At 38.1% G+C, this 17,324-nt stretch overlaps 1 protein-coding gene across 1 annotated transcript in view; it reads left to right on the plus strand.

Annotated features, from left to right (window-relative positions):
- The first annotated feature begins 3,508 nt into the window (after positions 1-3,508).
- The window catches only part of ZNF385D (zinc finger protein 385D), a 932,012-nt gene continuing 918,196 nt past the window's right edge, over positions 3,509-17,324 (plus strand). The window contains exon 1 of the mRNA XM_034993847.1: positions 3,509-4,229. Within this exon, the coding sequence (XP_034849738.1) occupies positions 4,124-4,229 (106 nt within the window). The 5' untranslated portion in view covers positions 3,509-4,123. The remainder of the gene's footprint in view (positions 4,230-17,324) is intronic.

The raw sequence follows: 17,324 nt of genomic DNA on the forward strand, positions 1-17,324 counted from the left end.
GTCTGAAAGACTTTGGGAGTCCTTCCTCTCAAGTTCTACTCCATGAAACCCCTCATTGTTGGATGTCCTACAGTTTCTACTTTGTTGATTACTAAACTCGGGTAAGCCATGCTGCATACTTTGTTTCTGTACTTTTGTCCTTGAATTTTCCTAGGAGAATAATAAATAAAAATGCTGATTAACTTCATTACAATAAATATATGTTTTACCTCTGAGATAGGTTCCCACCTTGCTTGTAAGATCACTTGGTGATCTTTCTTCTCATCTCTTATGAATTCACTGTAATATCCCTGTCAAAACTTATTCCAAATATTCTCTACTTTTTTCTAGCTCACAATGCTATTTCTTCAGTAGAAGTCCTCATCTCTGTTCTCCTAGAGATCCAGGGGTAAGATAATGTAAGCCTTTCTTACATCCTGCCATTTCACTTTAGAATCTCAGTACATCTTGTTTCTATTCCTGTGTTCTTTCTTCTAAGGAACAGGTGACCCTTTTCTCTGTTAAGATTGATTACCTACACTCTTGGTTCACTAGTCCTGTTTTTCTCTTCAGATATTGCTCAATCAATTCTCCCTTTCTTTCACCTGGAACTTTTTTCCCACACATTTGGCCCCTTAACCTCATCAACAAAGTATGTTTGGACTTTCCTTTTTTCTACAGAGGAACAACCTTCCTCAATCCTGCTATCAGCCCTCTACCTCCAATCTCTCTCTTTCATCTTCAGTTGATTGTCAAATTTCTTTAAAGAATAATCTAAGATTCTTCTTTAATTCCTTTGCCACTCATAATAGTGATATCTTGTCTGTGCAACACTATTCTTGAAAGTAATCAGTTAAATTTGTAAAACTAGATCCTCCTCCAAAACAAATCTAAAACCTTCCTCAGTGGTTTTAATATTTCTCCTTTAATACCTCTGTCCCATTTGTTATCTGCTGTCATTTCCATTTCTGTAACAAAACTTTTCCCTAATTTGGTTTTCATGACATTGAAATAACAGCCCACTTAGCCATCTCTTCCCATCTTTTTGGTTGTGATTTGGTGTCTCTTACTCTTTCTTTCTTTTTTTTTAAATTTTTTTTAATTAATTAATTTATTTATTTGACAGAGAGAGAGATAGCGAGAGCAAGAACACAAGCAGGGGGAGTGGGAGAGGGAGAAGCAGGCTTCCTGCCGAGCAAGGAGCCCGATGTGGGACTTGATCCCAGAACCCTGGGATCATGACCTGAGCCGAAGGCAGACGCTTAACGACTGAGCCACCCAGGTGCCCTGGTGTCTCTTACTCTTTCTATTCAATTATTAATTCAGTGAACATTTTTAGAGGCTACTATGTGTCAAGTTAGTGCAAAAAAATATAAGTGAGAAAACAGTACACTATCTCGATTCTCCAAACTGTTTATGCAGGGGGTGCTCTTATCTGTGGTTCATGGATGCTGATGGACTGAGGAACGGGAAGAGACATAGTTCTAAGCTTCTCTCCTAAGCACTTTGTGTTTCTTTCTCTATTCAACCTCACTAACTTTACATTCTCCAACAATTAACTTCATATACATGCCCATGGCTCTAAAAAAAATGAAACTGAACACAGGCTCTAACTCAGAATCTATTTCCTCAAAGCAAGGCTTTTATTCCTAACTGTGTAATCAACTGCATCTGAATATCTCCCCCACACCTCTGACTAAAAATGTCCAAAGAAAATTGATTATCTGATAGCCTTTCCCCGATAAGCATAAAAATACAACCAACTGTAAGTTTCCTTCTTGACTTCTCAGTTCTTAACAGTGTCACCTATTTCTAGTACTCCAGGCATAAAACCTTAGAGAGCTCTTGAATAAATCTCTCTCTTCCACACAGTTGCTATATTTCTGTTATGTCTCCTTTTAAAGATCTTTATATTTCATTTCCCACAACTGGTATCATTGTTTGTATCTTTATGATCTCTTACCTGTGGCTTCCACTGCCTCCTAAGTGCTTTCTACAACTCTATTTTCTGCTTCTAGTTCAGCCCTTTAACTTGTTTTATCAAATCTTCTTGCTGTATTTCTGATCATGGTGGTCCCCTGCTCAATACTTTTAAAGTGAGGTACAAACCGCTCAGGGTAGAAGTCATAGCATCTGCCAATCTTTCAAGCTGTTTCTTCCACCTACTTCCATGCAGTGTATGTTTGGGCCAAGGGTCCACTACTCCCCATACATTTCTGCTCGTACTCTTTCACCTTGAGTGTCCTTCCTTTTTACTTCTGCCTGATAGAATCATATCACATTTAAAGGTTGGTCCAGAATGACTTTGCTTCTGTGAAGTCTCTCCAGACCTCTCTGCCTTTTAAACCCTCTGTGCTAATGTATTTGGTATTCTCTTGTGGCACCATAGACTGCCTAATACGGTGTTTATTGGTATATGTAAAATTGTTCTTTCAAAGTCTTTACCATGGTAAAGACTTATTAACACTTGGTTAACTAAAATGATAGGATGAGTGTTTAAATCCAGATGAAAGCATGTGGAGAGAGAGGATCAAACCAAACTAACATAGTCATGCTAAGTTGAAACAACATATTTTTTAGTGCATTTACTATATTTCTTTTTATTTCTTTCTTCTTGGCATTTACCTTCCTGGTTTTCTTTATCTATTAGCTTGAAAAGTGATTTAACTACTTGATAATAAATACATCAACAGTGCTGCATTATCTGCTAAAGTCAACAACTGGCTGAGAGGATGAATAGACTACGCTTTAGAGGATGTTACTTAGCATTTTCTTTCTAAATGACCCTGTGTTTGCGGGGTGGTCACTGCTGATTATTTTTTAGAACTCTCTTGAGAACATATAGCAAATTACTGTTATCTTTATATACTTTGATCAACATTAGCATTCCTAATAATTTTATCAAGAGCAATGATTAATGACAATAATGACAGCATTGTATATATGGGGCATTTTATACCTTTGCACTCTGTTCATGTTTTTAAGTTATTTGGCCTCCATAGCATGCTGAAACCCCATGAAAGACAGTGTCTCAGTGACTTGTTATTTCAGATCATCTTGCAAATAGTTGGTGGCTCAGCTGATATTAGAAAGTGAGTTTATATTGTTTGTGTTCTGCAACTTAAAATGTGGTCCTTGGATCAGCAGCCTCTGCCACACCATTAGACTTGGGGAGAATCTCAGGCCCTACTCCAGACCAATTGGAACAGAATCTGAACTTTAACCAGATTCCCTAGATGATCAGTGTGCACAACAAAGTTTGAGAAACATCCTTCTACCTCCTAAGAAAGGACAACAGAGGCTGTGTCTTCATCCCCAGGGTATTGTAGTTGGGGGGAGGGAGAGGGGGAAAGGGAGAGAGAGGGCAGGAGAGAGGGAGTTAGGGAGAAACAGAAGGGACACTGACAGAGGTATCTGGTGAGGGAAAAAAATCCCAGTAGGACTTGGGTCCCTCAAGAGGGGTGAGAACTGGGGTTTTGTGGAGGTGGGACTTTCCTGTGAATTTGTAGTATCTTCACGCTATCACTTGGTATGTGCTCTCAGGTTGGAGGTTCAGTGTTAAAAAAAGGGAGGAAGGGGGTGAGTGAGGGGTGGAGGTGGGTTTGTTTTCAGGTATAACTGTTAGCAACCCAGGAGGATAAAGGACCTAAGCGCAACAGGAAAGCCCCTTTCCTGAGCCTCCCGAAGCAGCTCAGCGAGCTCATTTGTAATACCTCTAGTTTCTGGACGCATTTCCCTTCCTCGCATTTCCCCTTAACACGCAGGATCCACTCATAACATCAAAGCTAGTTCCTCGCCTCTCGGTTTCTTTCTCTCTCCTCAGTCTTCCTGCTTTTCCCGGGCGCACCCGGGCCGGCCCCTCCCTCCGCGCCGGCTTGCACCTCTCCCCAGTTGGATGCACCTGAGGCTGGCTCGGGGTCCGGACGCGTGCGGAGCGCCACCGGGTGCGGTGGAAGCGGAGGCACGCTGACAGCCGCCTCCAGCCCGCGCCTGAGGACAACACGCGTGGCGCTTGCTTCAGGGATAGGCTCCGCGGCAGCCGCTCACGCCTCGCCTCGCGGTGACTATCACCACCGAAGCTGCAGGCGGGCAGTTGTGCGCCCCCGGGGCCAGCCAGCCCGGGCGGCCGCCCCTGCTCCTCCCGATGCCAGGGCCAGGGCGCCGAGCGGCCGCCAGCAGGAGGATGAAGGGCTCGGCGGGAGGAAGGAGAGAAAAGCTGCTGGGGGCGACGAAAGCTCAGCCCAGCCACGGTAAGTTGAGCGCAAAAGGGGTGTTTCGGTTCGGGTGGCGGACTTGGCTGGGGTGCTGGGCACGCGTGCTGGGGGGGCTTGTGCCCCCGCGAGAGGTGAGATGAGGTGCACGGAATGGGCATTTGCAGGGTCCACACCCGGGACGTCCCCCTTTCCCGTGTACCCCATACCGTCAGTCTGCCCCCATGCCTCTTGGCTCAGCGCCCAGCAGAGAGGTGAGGTAGATGTGGGGGCCGGAGTGTGGAGCGCAGAGCTTGAGGGCTCCCGCTGACTGAAACCGGGGGCAGGGGAAGCAGCGGCGGGGGGGCGACAGGGTCAGCCAGGCTCTGGCTGGAGTCGAGGGCTGGGCCACCGAGGATGGGCCTGTCTCCTATTGGGTGTGTGTGTGGGGGGGGGCACTCCCTCCTCGGGAAACCTGGCGAAGTTGTTGGGATAAGAAAGCACAGCGGGCCAGCTTCATGATTGTCTTTTCTTCTTATTTTCTCCCTTCTTCGTCTTTTTTTTTTTTCTTTCCTTTTTTTGTTTCTTTTCAAGATCTTCAGGATGCACAGGATTTGCGCGCAGTGTGGGGAGCTACTGTGTTCTAGGAAGCTTTCCTCCAGGGGAATAATTTTAACATTTAGGGTGGAGTTGGGAGGTTAAGGGTAAATCAGTGTCCCGAGATCTGGGATCTGATTGCCTTCCTGGTCCAGGGGACTGAGTTCGAAGAGAGAGCACAGGGTGAGAGTACCTTGTGACTTCTTGCATGTAGGGAGAAGTTTTATTGTGGGTGCAAATTGGGGTCAGAGGAAAACTGCCTCGCCCAATACAGTATCGCCCCTTGTGAAATGCTCAATTCCCTCTGTCCCCCTTACAGTTCAGACTTGTCTGCATCACGTATTTCTGTAGATGATGTTTGTCTGCTTTAGCTTGAGCTGCAGCTAAAGTAACAAGGATGTGATGTCCGTGGGTGTTTGAGCACCCCAAATTCTGGAATCTTGAACTGACTTCAAAGACTTTGTGTTCTGTAGGTGTAACTAAGGACCCTGGAGCTAGTGCTTTTTTATGACAGTCCTGTGGTGCTTTCTTGGGATGTCATGGGGGAAATTTCTCTCTCTTCTCTTGAGGCTGTTTGCTAGTTGTTTGTTAAAAGTGATTTTCATGTCCAGTCAATTCTGGTTCACTGTGTTCTCTGAAACCAAGTGGAAAGGCTTATTTCCCTCTGGGTTTTCATGTCACTCTTGCCCTGTACTGGGTAATCTAGTCACTATAATCTCTGGTCTGTAAGCATGAAAGGCAAATATGGGTCATTTCAAATTATGTAGATTGATGCAGCACAGCGTGTCTGGGGTTTGCTGCAATTTCTTCACATTTCCTTCCAGATGTTCCTCGGAAATTAACTTGAGCACTCTATCCATGGAGCTAAAACATAGACTGGGGGAATGGGCAAACATCTTGAGTTAATGTATTATCTTAGATTCCAGTAAACAAAGTGCTGGGAGCTTGCTATGTTAGGAAAAAGGAACCTAGGCCAAAATATAGGATGTCTGGACTGTTTTTGTTCTGTGACAAAGTGGCTGAAGGACCTTTGGGGTCATTTGACAACAACAAGAACAATAGTAATAATGACATCACACATTTTTTTTTTTTCCATTCACTGCACACTAAGCAACATATTAAGGGCTTTACAGCTCCTGTAAATGCATAACATCCCCAAGAAGGCAACATCCTTACATCTCCATTTTGTTGATAAGGAAAAAGGAGCCTTAGACATGTAAATTGTGGAAAATTTCCAGTTAATGTTTTAGAACCCAAGATTGCAGGACTCCAAAATTAGATCCTTTAGCCACTACACAATCTTGTTAACCTCACTTGAAAAGTGGGAGTACTACCTGAGTTCTCAACCCCATGAAAAATTAGTACGACAATGACCACATCATAGATTGATTTCTTCACAACTATTTAAAATGTTTAACAGAATTGTTGAACTTAGACTTCAAACAAATGAAAATTATGTGGCATTTATGTAATTTGGTCTGCCATCTCTAGAGAGAGCTAAATGCTGAGGTCTTGGTGTTTCCCTTGACAGTGTTCCTTCTTTGAGCCCCTTTATTGTAAATCAATAGTAGTATAGTCTAGCCTTTCTCTTAACAATGTGTGATTTATAACATCAAACATACCTGGTGCTAACATCACGTTTGTATGACTCTCTAGAGTTATCCTGAGGTCTACCTGGACACTCTTATATTTTAGCCAGCTTATAATTAATGCTCAGATCTTAACAAGATGTTGAATTTCTATTAAGAGATACTAGCAGTTTGTTTGAAAATTTCCTTTCTATTTTCAACAGTATTTTCAAAACAATTACACCCCCTGCTGTGATTTGTTATTTACTAGGTGCATCAAAAGTTCAGTAATGAAAAATGTTTGCAATTCAACAAAACATTAGTGTCTCATCTATGGTAACAACTTCAGCTAAAAGATTCACATCCAATTGAGGCCTTATTTTATCTGAAATTTAATTAAGATGTTGCATTTCTCCCTGCAAAGTGTATGCAGGTTGTTGGGTACCCGTCTTCCACTCTTTTCTTGTAATCTCCAACTTTATACATTCATTAGTGATGAGTTCTTCAGATAATTTATGTTCGTGCTTGTCTAAAGATTTTGAGGTTTTATAACTAAGAGCAAGAACAACAAATAAGATGCATATGTCATATTTCTTCACAAGCTGTAATTATGCTTATCTGGGGAACAGTGATATATGTTAAGTCATAGATCTGATTTGCCTGCACATGAATGGAATTATCAGATAAAAGTCTATAAATCCATTGGCATACTAATGATATTCACACCCCAGATGTGGGAACAGCTTTGGAAAATAGAGAATCTTTGAGAAGTTAAGCTACTTTACTATGTTTCATTGCACTTGAGTAGTATCTTGTTGTTTTCAAATAAAACTACATTTCTCTATTCTAGTAAACTAGTGGTTATTCCCATGATTTCTTTTGTTTTAGGCTTAAATTGTATTTTCTGGTAGTAACTTAGCATTGCATGAAATATAAATTTGTGTCTTTTCTCTTGATATATTCGAAGCCTTAAAAAATCACATTTTGCCTATCATAAACAATACATTTCTGAATATATATGGGTTTTAGCAGGAATATAAAAAATAGTGTAGTAATAACTTGCCTAGAGGTTTTATTTTTTGGAAGTAGGTAATGAGGTTGTTATAGTGGTTAACATGTTTAACCTTAGTAATGAAGTATTGAAACTAATTTTGAATATGAATTGTTGAATTGCAAAATACTTTATGAGGAGTATCTTGTAAGTGGGTTAACCTTATAATCACATGAACATATGTTTTGTGTTTTACAAATTTTTTCAAGTTTCATGTTTGCACAATAGGACTATTAGTTTATTTGATATTATTTGGTGATTTGAACAGCCAGATCTCTGGAAAATTATTTAAACTCGATAAGCATCTGAGTCACATTGATATCACAACTGAAGAAACTAATATGGGGGAACATTTTTTTTTTTAATGTTTCAAGAGCTTAGAACTCAAGGTAGGTGAGACTCCTTAGTTTTTTGACAAGTGCTCTAAAGAAAGAGTTTGAATAAGATAAAGCCCGTGGGTTGAACATCAAGCAAGCACTTCAGTAGCCTCTTAGGGAACCTAGATCAGCTCAAACGGAGTTATGTGCCTGAAATTCATTAGTGTAATTAATCTTTTGGACAAGTGAATAACACATTAGAGATCATTTAAAAAATTACAGTACATTAAAAATGTGTTAATTTATATATTCTAGGGCCTGCTAAATTAGCAATAACTCCCCTGTCTGGATTGACCCAGCCTTAACTTAAAAAATAAAGTTCAATGACAGAGAACTTTAAGGATGTTGAGAGGCAGAGATGAATCAAATTTCTTCACGAAGTCTTTATCCCATTTTAAATGTGATTTTAATCATATCCAGATAGTTCTGTACCACTTTGAGTGTTTGCCCAGATTGAGCATGGGATTCAAAAAGTATCTTATTCCTTAACCTACTGATGAACTGGTAGAGAATACTAGTACAGCATTCTAGAGTGGCAACAGGGTTGGGACGCCTGGGTGGCTCAGTCGTTAAGTGTCTGCCTTCGGCTCAGGTCATGATCCCAGAGTCCTGGGGTCGAGCCCAGCGTCGGGCTCCCTGCTCAGCGGGAAGCCTGCTTCTCCCTCTCCCACTCCCCCTGCTTGTGTTCCCTCTCTCACTGTATCTCTTTGTCAAATAAATAAAATAAAATCTTTAGAGTGGCAGTGGGGAACTCTAGACCATTTAATGACTTTATTACTTTGTCTGTAGTGTCATCCAACCATATGTTTCATTTTTTGCCTTATTTGAAACATAGAGGGGCAGTTCTCCCTGATCTGGAATTATATGTACCAAAGCAGGCAAACATGCAGCATTCCTAAACTGGTCTTTTAAGTGAGAGGTTTACAGTAAAGGAGAGTTCTTACTTTGCATCCATGTAGTTACGTAGCCCATCTTCTAGCAAACAGTACTAATCTTGGCATATCTTGATTACCCATTAGACCTATCTGTCACCATGAGAAGAACAAATACTAATATAGTACAGTGTTAGGTAGGTCCATTTGAGGATTTAACTAAGGATTTCTCATAACATGGGGTCAGACTTTCTCTGTTAATTTTTTTTGTGATCTTGTAATGTGTCCTTTTTTATATCTAAAGAGTTAATCACTGCTGTTTGTATAATTTATTATTAAAAATTATTAGAGATTTGTTTCTCCTTTAACAATCTCTCACCTACCCTCAACTGAAATGAAAGAAAAATTAATGAAATGTTTCTATATTATTTTTATTTTACTTAGAGGAATACATTTGAAACTCCAGAAGGCATCCTGAAAAATCTAGATTTTAAAACTATTTTGTTGAGAACAACTTTTATGAGTTGGTCTCAGTGTACCAAATCTATCCAGAATACCTAGAATTTAAAGAAAAAAGATTTCAGGTACTGGTTTGAGTTCTCAGCTAGTTAAAATTTTACATTCATCGTACAATTTGGCGTTAAAGTTATAGAGACAAAATAGTCATTTAACATGATGTAGCATTTAAGAATGTGAACTCAAGAACTAGAATGCCTGTGTTCGAATCCTTGTTCTGTTCCTTACAAGCTGTGAGAGTTTAGTCAACTTACCATACATTTCTGCCTTATCTATAAAATGGTGGTACTAAGTGACTTATTTCATAGGTTGAAGATTTAAGATGATATGCGTAAAGTGTTTCAAATAGTGTCTAGTACAACGTGAATATGCCATAGATATTAGCTATTTTTAATCATTGTCATATATTAGTTGTCTGTAGTTAGTGCACTAGATTGCCACCAACTTGGTGGGTTAAAACACTGAAATGTGTTCTCTCACAATTCTGGAGGTCAGAAATCTGGCATCAGTATCACCAGGCCGAAATCAACGTATCAGCAAAGGTGTGCACCATCAGGAGGCTCTAGGGGAGAGGCTCTAGGGGAGAAGCTTCTTGCAGCTTTGCGTGGCTGTTGGCATTCCTTGGTTTGTGGTCACATCACGCCAATCTCTGCCTTTGTCTTCCCACTGCCGTCTCCTCTGTGAGAAGAATTTCCCTCTGCTTTTCTTTTATAAGGACATTTGTGATTGCATTTGGGGTCTATCCTGGTAATTCAGAATAATTTCTTATTTTAAGCTCCTTAGCTTAATCACATTTGCAATGATTATTTTCCCAATAAGGTGACATTATAGGTTCTAGGTGTTAGGATCTGAGGGGCTGGAGTGGGGAGTGGGAGGGTTGGGTGTACATTATTTTGCCTTACTATAATCATCATCCTCATATTCTTATACTGTGCTAGATGTATGAAAAGATGGCAGAACCAACATAACTAAATTATGGAAAATATAGAAAGGATCAGAAATTTCATATATTTTTGAAGCATGTTGTCTTAATTTATGTTCAAATTTTGACCAGATTTTTAGATCAAAGACTTCAGGGCAGTTAATTATTTTCTGCTCACTTCAACATAATGCAGTCAGTAAATATTTGATGAGTGGTTACTATGTGCTGATAGAGTACTGATGCTGGGGATATCAATGTCGACAGGAAAAGCAAGGCCCTGGACTCATGGAGCACTTAGTGTATTAAAAAAATAGCTAGACAACTACTACCTTTTAACTAGTACTTTTATGAAGTACGATTGCCTTCTAATGTTTAAGATCAAGATTTTAGGAGCAAAGAAATGCTATTAAACTCACATTAGAGATAAGGAACTAGGCTAAGAAATACACATATACATAGCTAGGACAGGACAACTTTTAACTCAGTTCCTTCTGGTTGTACTATATATGCCATAAAATAAAATGAAAAATCAGGAACAAATTTAACAAAATAAATAAAAATGCACTTTTAACAATATAAACAGAATTTTGTCAACCACATAATTAACTAGAAATATCAACTAATAAGATATTATGGTTAATTGGACTTGGGTTTAGCTGAAAAGTTAAGAGATTTTCTTCTAGAATTGTTATATTTTATATTTTTTTCTAAAAGGTATTAGTTGATTTTCTGGCCTTAGTGAATTGACATCATTTAATTACTTATTCTTTACCTTTTTTTTTAAAAGATTTTATTATTTATTTGACAGAGAGAGACAGAGAGAGAAGTGAGCACAAGCAGGGAGAGTGGGAGAGGGAGAAGCAGGCTTCCCGCTGAGGGGAGCCCAATGCAGGGCTCGATTCCAGGACCCTGGGATCATGACCTGAGCCAAAAGCCGATGCTTAACCGACTGAGCCACCCACAGGTGCCCCTATTCTTTACCTTTTTAAAGAAAATTAATCATAATAAAAAACAAAACATAGGGACGCCTGGGTGGCTCAGTCGGTTAAGCGTCTGCCTTCGGCTCAGGTCATGATCCCAGGGTCCTGGGATCGAGTCCCGCATCAGGCTGCCTGCTCTGCGGGGAGCCTTCTTCTCCCTCTGCCTCTGCCTCTCTCTCTCTCTGTCTCTCATGAATAAATAAATAAAATCTTTAAAAAAATGTTTAAAAAACAAAACAAAACATAAAAGTTGCCATCTAAACCAATTTTAAGTGCACAGTTGAGTGGCATTAAGTACATTCATAGAGTTGTGCAACCATCACCACCACTTATATCCAGAACTCTCTTCTTCTTGCAAAACTAAAACTCTACCCCTTTAAACAATAACTCCACATGCCCTTTCCTCCTATCCCCTGGCAACCATCATTCTACTCTCGGTCTGTAAGTTTTTGACTACTGTGGGTACCTCATACAAGTAAAATCATTTAGTATTTGTCTTTTCTGTGACTGGTTTATTTCACTTAGCATAATGACCTTAAGGGTCATCCAGGTAGTAGCATATATTAGAATATTTCTTTCCTATTATATGTATATATTACATTTTGTTTATCCATTCATCTATTGATGGGCACTTGGGTTGCTTCACATTATACCTATTGTGAATAATGCTGCTATGAACATGGATGTACAAACATTTCTTTCAGGCTGCTACCCAGAAGTAGAATTCCTGGATCATAAAGTAATTCTATTTTTAATTTTTTGAGGAACTGCCATATGTTTTCCTTAGTGGCTGTACCATTTTTCATTCCCAGTGCACAAGGGTTCAAGTTTCTCTGATCCTTGCCAAAACTCATTTTTTGTCCTTCCTTCCTTCCCTCCTTCCTTCCTTCCTTCCTTCCTTCCTGTTGTTTTAATGGTAGCCATTGTAGTAGATATGAGGTGGTATGTTTTCATTTGCATTTCCCTAATGGTTAGTGTATTGAATATCTTTTTGTGTGGTTTGTATATTAACCGTTTGTATATCTTCTTTGGAAAAATGTCTTTTAAGTCCTTTGCCCATTTTTCAATTAGATTGCTTATTTTGTTGTTCTTGGTGAATTTTAAAAGTTCTCTATATAAGGGTGCCTGGATGGCACGTCGGTTAAGCATACAACTCTTGACTTTGGCTCAGGTCGTGATCTCAGGGTTATGAGATTGAGCCCCTCGTCAGGGTCCATGCTCAGTGCAGAGTCGGCTTGAGATTCTCTCTTCCTCTCTTTCTGTCCCTTCTGCTCGTGCTCTCTCTCTCAAATAAATAAATCTTAAAAAAAATGTTCTCTCTATATTCTGATTAATCCCTTGTTTGATATAGGATTTGCAAGTTTTTCCCATTCTGTGGGTTGCCTTTTTACTCTGTTGACAGTGTTTTTTGATATGCCAATTAAAAATTTTTCAAAGTGCAATTTTTCATTTTTTCTTTTGTTGCCTGAGCTTCTGGTATCATGTCTAAGAAAACAATGTCCCTTCTTTACCTTTTTTGTAATGGGTTTGAGATGTTTGAAAAACAATGTGAAATATTGCTAAATTAAATTTACAAAATAAGGACTAGAATGAGAAGGAATAGACTATAATTGCAGACTAAAATATGAATAATCTCACAAATGTAATGTTGATCAACAAAGGCCAGAAAGTCCAAAAAGCCTGATTCTATTCACACAAAGTTCAAAATTAAGCTACCTTATGAATACATCAGAGTTATCAGGGCAGAAGGGGGCAAGGTGCTGAAAATGTTTTGTTTCCTGATCTGAGTGTTGATTACATGAACTAATTCACTTGTAAAAATTCATCAAGTTGTACATATGATATGTGTACTTCTCTGTATTTGAATTACACTTAAAAAATTTAAAAATCAATTTGTTATTCAGAAGCACATGACAAAGAGAAATTTCCTTAGAAGTAGGCAAGGTAAGTAAAGAAATGCTCCAAGCTATGTTCTAAGGGTTTTTCCACTTGGAGGACTTGGTCCATAAATTGGTCTGTGAGTTTTTAAACAACAATCAGATCCATTGACACAGATACCATCAGAACTCCGTTTTTCAGGAGAAAAAGATCATTCCTAGGACTGAGACTGGAGGGAATTTTTCCCATGAGTCTTCATGAAAGGGGAATTGAATGGTGCAGTAAACAACATCTGTGTTGTTAATGTAGCAGAGACTTTCATAGGAATCTTTCTTACAAAGTACGGAGCAGTTTAGTTACTGGATGCTTAACTTTGGATTACCTTTGGTTTGGCTTAACTTTAAACATTTCGAGGTTTCTAGAGGAATGGGAAAGCCTGTATCCCTTAGACAATGCTTTATAAATTTTGCTCCCTTTAATGACACTTTTAGCCATAGTTCCATGGCAGTGAGCTTGAGCCCACTTTCTTAGACAAATTCTTAGTGCTGATACTCTTTTTGATGAGTTAAAGACTGGAGTCAGCTTGATCTTTGGGGAACCTGAGAAAATGGATACCTTCTAGGAAGGAGAGGGTATGAGCTCCTGGTAAGTCCATATTTGCCTAGAATTAATAAGTAGGTTACAGTGAACTAATTTGGATTTCTCTTGACAGTTAGGCCTCCCTAATCATCAATAATCCAAATAATGATAGCTACAGTCTCGTGGAGAATAATTCCATTATGACAGGGACCATGTTGTATTAATCTCTCTACCTCTTGTAATGCTTAACAGTGCCTTGAACAAAGTAGGTATCCCCAAACATTGTTGAATGAATAATTAAATTCCATTCTGTGGTGGATACAGCTCAGTTATTGGTTAATTAATGGCTTTAGTAGGTTGAATAAAGTTTTTTAGTACCTCATAAAGAAGAGTTTGACTTTAGGAAATTGCTTTCAAAATACATTTTTCAGTTCCTATGGATTTTAGTGAGCACTCTGTATTTGTAAAAATTCCTTATTAATTAGTGGCATAACTCTTAATTATTTATTAATCATAAATTATGTCTGATGCCAATGCATACTTCCTTGACTCTTTATAAATAAAAAACATAACAAGTTAACCTGAAGAGATGTTACCAGAACTTTAAAAAATGTTTTCTCTTTTTAGATCATAAATTAGAACATGATTTCTTAATTTAAATTTTCAAAAGTTGAAGAGGAGCCATTCAGAAATCTGAGGAAGTTAGAAGAAAGAATTTTCTTCCTTAAGAGATCGCCTTTAACAAAGTAAAAGTTTACCTAAATTAGGATGTTTTAGCATGCATAAGAAAGTTTGAGAAAAACTAAATACTATTCAGGGTAGAAAAGGTTGCCATTACAAATGATGGGATTCACATCTCTGTGTCCATTTAGAGCAAGACTTCTTTTCCTATTAATGCACATACTAAAATCTTATGTTGAAATAGTGTTTCACAGAATACGGAAATGACATCTGTATTTTCTCATTTGTTTCTTCCCACAAATTAGGGGGGTAGGTTTTACCATTAACCACAATCACATTTTTTTAAGATAAGGAAACAAAGTTCAAGTGATTTTACAAGGCCAAGTAACTTGGAGGTAGCAAAGTTGGATCATGAACTCACCATGTCTGACTCAAAGCTTGGTGTTCTCTGTGCTACCCTGAATAGTTTCTTTTTCTTTTCACATATGCAGGGAAATAGCTTCTGTTAAGTCTATCATACATTGGAATGAATTACCGGGGACAATGATAGTATATGACTGGAATGGAGATGAGAACAATCAATAAATGACAGTATTAAGGGAGTACTAATGAAACTTTAATTTGAAAATTGCTCTGCAATGTATTCCAAGATAGGTTTTATAACCATACTCAGATTTGATGTGAAGCTAAACTAATTTTATGCAAATGCTAAAGTGACTTTAACAGTTATGTTATATACCTTGATGTGGTCCTTAAGGAAAATTGTCAGGACCATTAATAAGTTTCTAAATTGATTAGGCTAATTTGGTACTCCAAAAGGCATCTTCCTATAAATTAATGCTGCCTATTACATTCTGATTATAGCAAATTGCTTGCTTTCCATGCCCAAGTTTGAAAGTTTCCAGTCTCTGCATTTTTGTGCTTTCCCAGTCGTTGGCTTTCCATTTTGTCTTGCCACATCAGAGCAATGAATCATCTTGTCCATTAGCTGAGTTTGGAAATTCTGTGTTATTCAATGAATTTGTTTTTACTCCATCCCTTTGATAATTTGAAACCTGGCAACTTAACTACTTTCCCAAATGTGTTTGTGATGCAATGTCAGTGAGTTTTGTTTTGAACAGCAAAAGACTGCAGTGGTTTTTTTTCTCATCTTTATAAATCAAATGCAATATTTTAATAACTGACATTGTGTGTTTCAGAATAATAAAAGGTTTAAGGTAATAATAGCTAGTGATCTCTAGAGGGGCAGCATAATCAAATAATATTAGAAGGCTCTCAATTTTTATGACCTGATGGAAACAGAAATGTGCCAACTGAGTCATCACCCTGATTATCAGAGTCTCATAGAAATACAGTTATTCATTTCTATTTCATGAATTCCTACTAAAGAGTCAAAACATTAAAGTCAAAGTGTTATTTCTTTGTTTCTAACGCTTAAAGCATGAAATGAACAGAGGGACGCAGAGTGAGACAACGTATGTCAACATAATGTGCCTCTCATGCCCCCTACAGTGAACAGGGCATACAAGGGCATTGGTATTTATTCATTTGGAAAGAATTTTTAAGACATGAATTCATGTCATTGCTTTGGTTATTAAACAGCATTGGATCTTGGAAGTTGGCTCGTACGGAAGCATGAGTAGAGTCTAGTAAAAATGATGGTAATAAGTTATTGAAATTTGGTTGATTGTCATAATGTGTATAGTGAATACAGTAAAGTATGTCCTTTAGGATACTGCCAAGCACTGAACAATACTGTGTCTGGAACTAGAATTATAGTGCTGATTCCGTGAATATGGCTGTGTGTGTATGGGACTATAATATGTGTCCACATACTAAAGTAGTTTGGAAGTCATTGGGAGGTTAGTTTGAGGATGGCTTGGCATATTTTTGTGGAAAACCGTAAACGTAGCTTGCTCTAAAAGAAAATTACCAGGCCTATGTTTCAAAGAAAGAGATCATGCTCTTCCAATAGTCTAGTAAAGGTTTATTTAGCTCTTACTTTATTAGTTCCTGAAATTTTTCAGAAAATGAAACAAGTTGTCAGAGTTCAACTGTGAATACTTTCCAAGATAACTTTGGAAATGTCCCCAAAGAAGATGTTTGTTAGAGCTAGCCAAGTGGCTGTGATTTTAATAGGATAATCCCAACCTCATGTGTAATGCTGTTTGTAGCTCTTCTTTTGCCTTCTGTTCAAGTAAGAAAGTGATCCCATAAACAATTTTGAGAACTTAACTCTCCGTTAAAAATACCTTTTCATTGAACATTATGCTGCCTTTACTACATATGTCTCGTTCTCTTTTACAAATCACATAAAAAAATCATACGGCCAAGGAATAGAAATGATATCATACATTCATTTGTTTACATATGATTTGTAACTAGTTTTCATGCCAGTGAGACATTTACTATCTCTATAGGGCATAATTTCCTGTCATTTCTACTGGTATTTCCATTGTCATCTCAAGCTGAGTTCATCATTTTGCCCCTAAATTCAGCTCCATTTCTTCTCGACTTGACTTTTTCTTTCAATACCAACACTGTTTTCTCAGAGTTTAACTATTTGTGTACATTAAATAGCAAATACCAATCTTGACTTACAATGACAGAAAGTACTTTGTTATCATTTTATGTTAATAATCATGAGGAACCTAAAAAAAAAAGGTCCTATAGTTAGTATCATTATATATTTTTTCAGATCTCACTATTACTGTGACCAGTACTAAATTTCATCAATGTGCCCAAAGTAGCAGAGCATCTACAAATATTCAAAGAAGTTTTTGCTGTATTTTTGAGCACAATGCAAAAGCTGTCTATTTTACTTTTCTTTCTTGTAAAAGGCTAATACCAGCTCATTTTTAAGGAGGTATTGGATTCTGCAAGACAGAAAAATCTCTTGGAAGTTGCATTAGTATTTCTGTATATATTTTAAGTTAGTTGGATCAATTCCAGCCTCCTCTTAGCATTACCCAATGATGGTAAATTTAAAATGGCCATACTAAGAGAAACATTCCACAATTATATTTTTATTTTGTTCCTAGAAATTAAGTCAAATAAGCAAGCATGTTTTCAGATTTCTTCCTTCCTTTTCTTTCTTTCTTTCTTTCTTTCTTTCTTTCTTTCTTTCTTTCTTT

Source organism: Mirounga leonina, unplaced genomic scaffold, assembly GCF_011800145.1.
Source record: "Mirounga leonina isolate KUSES-001 unplaced genomic scaffold, KU_Mleo_1.0 Mir_115, whole genome shotgun sequence".
Taxonomy (NCBI): Eukaryota; Metazoa; Chordata; class Mammalia; order Carnivora; family Phocidae; genus Mirounga; species Mirounga leonina.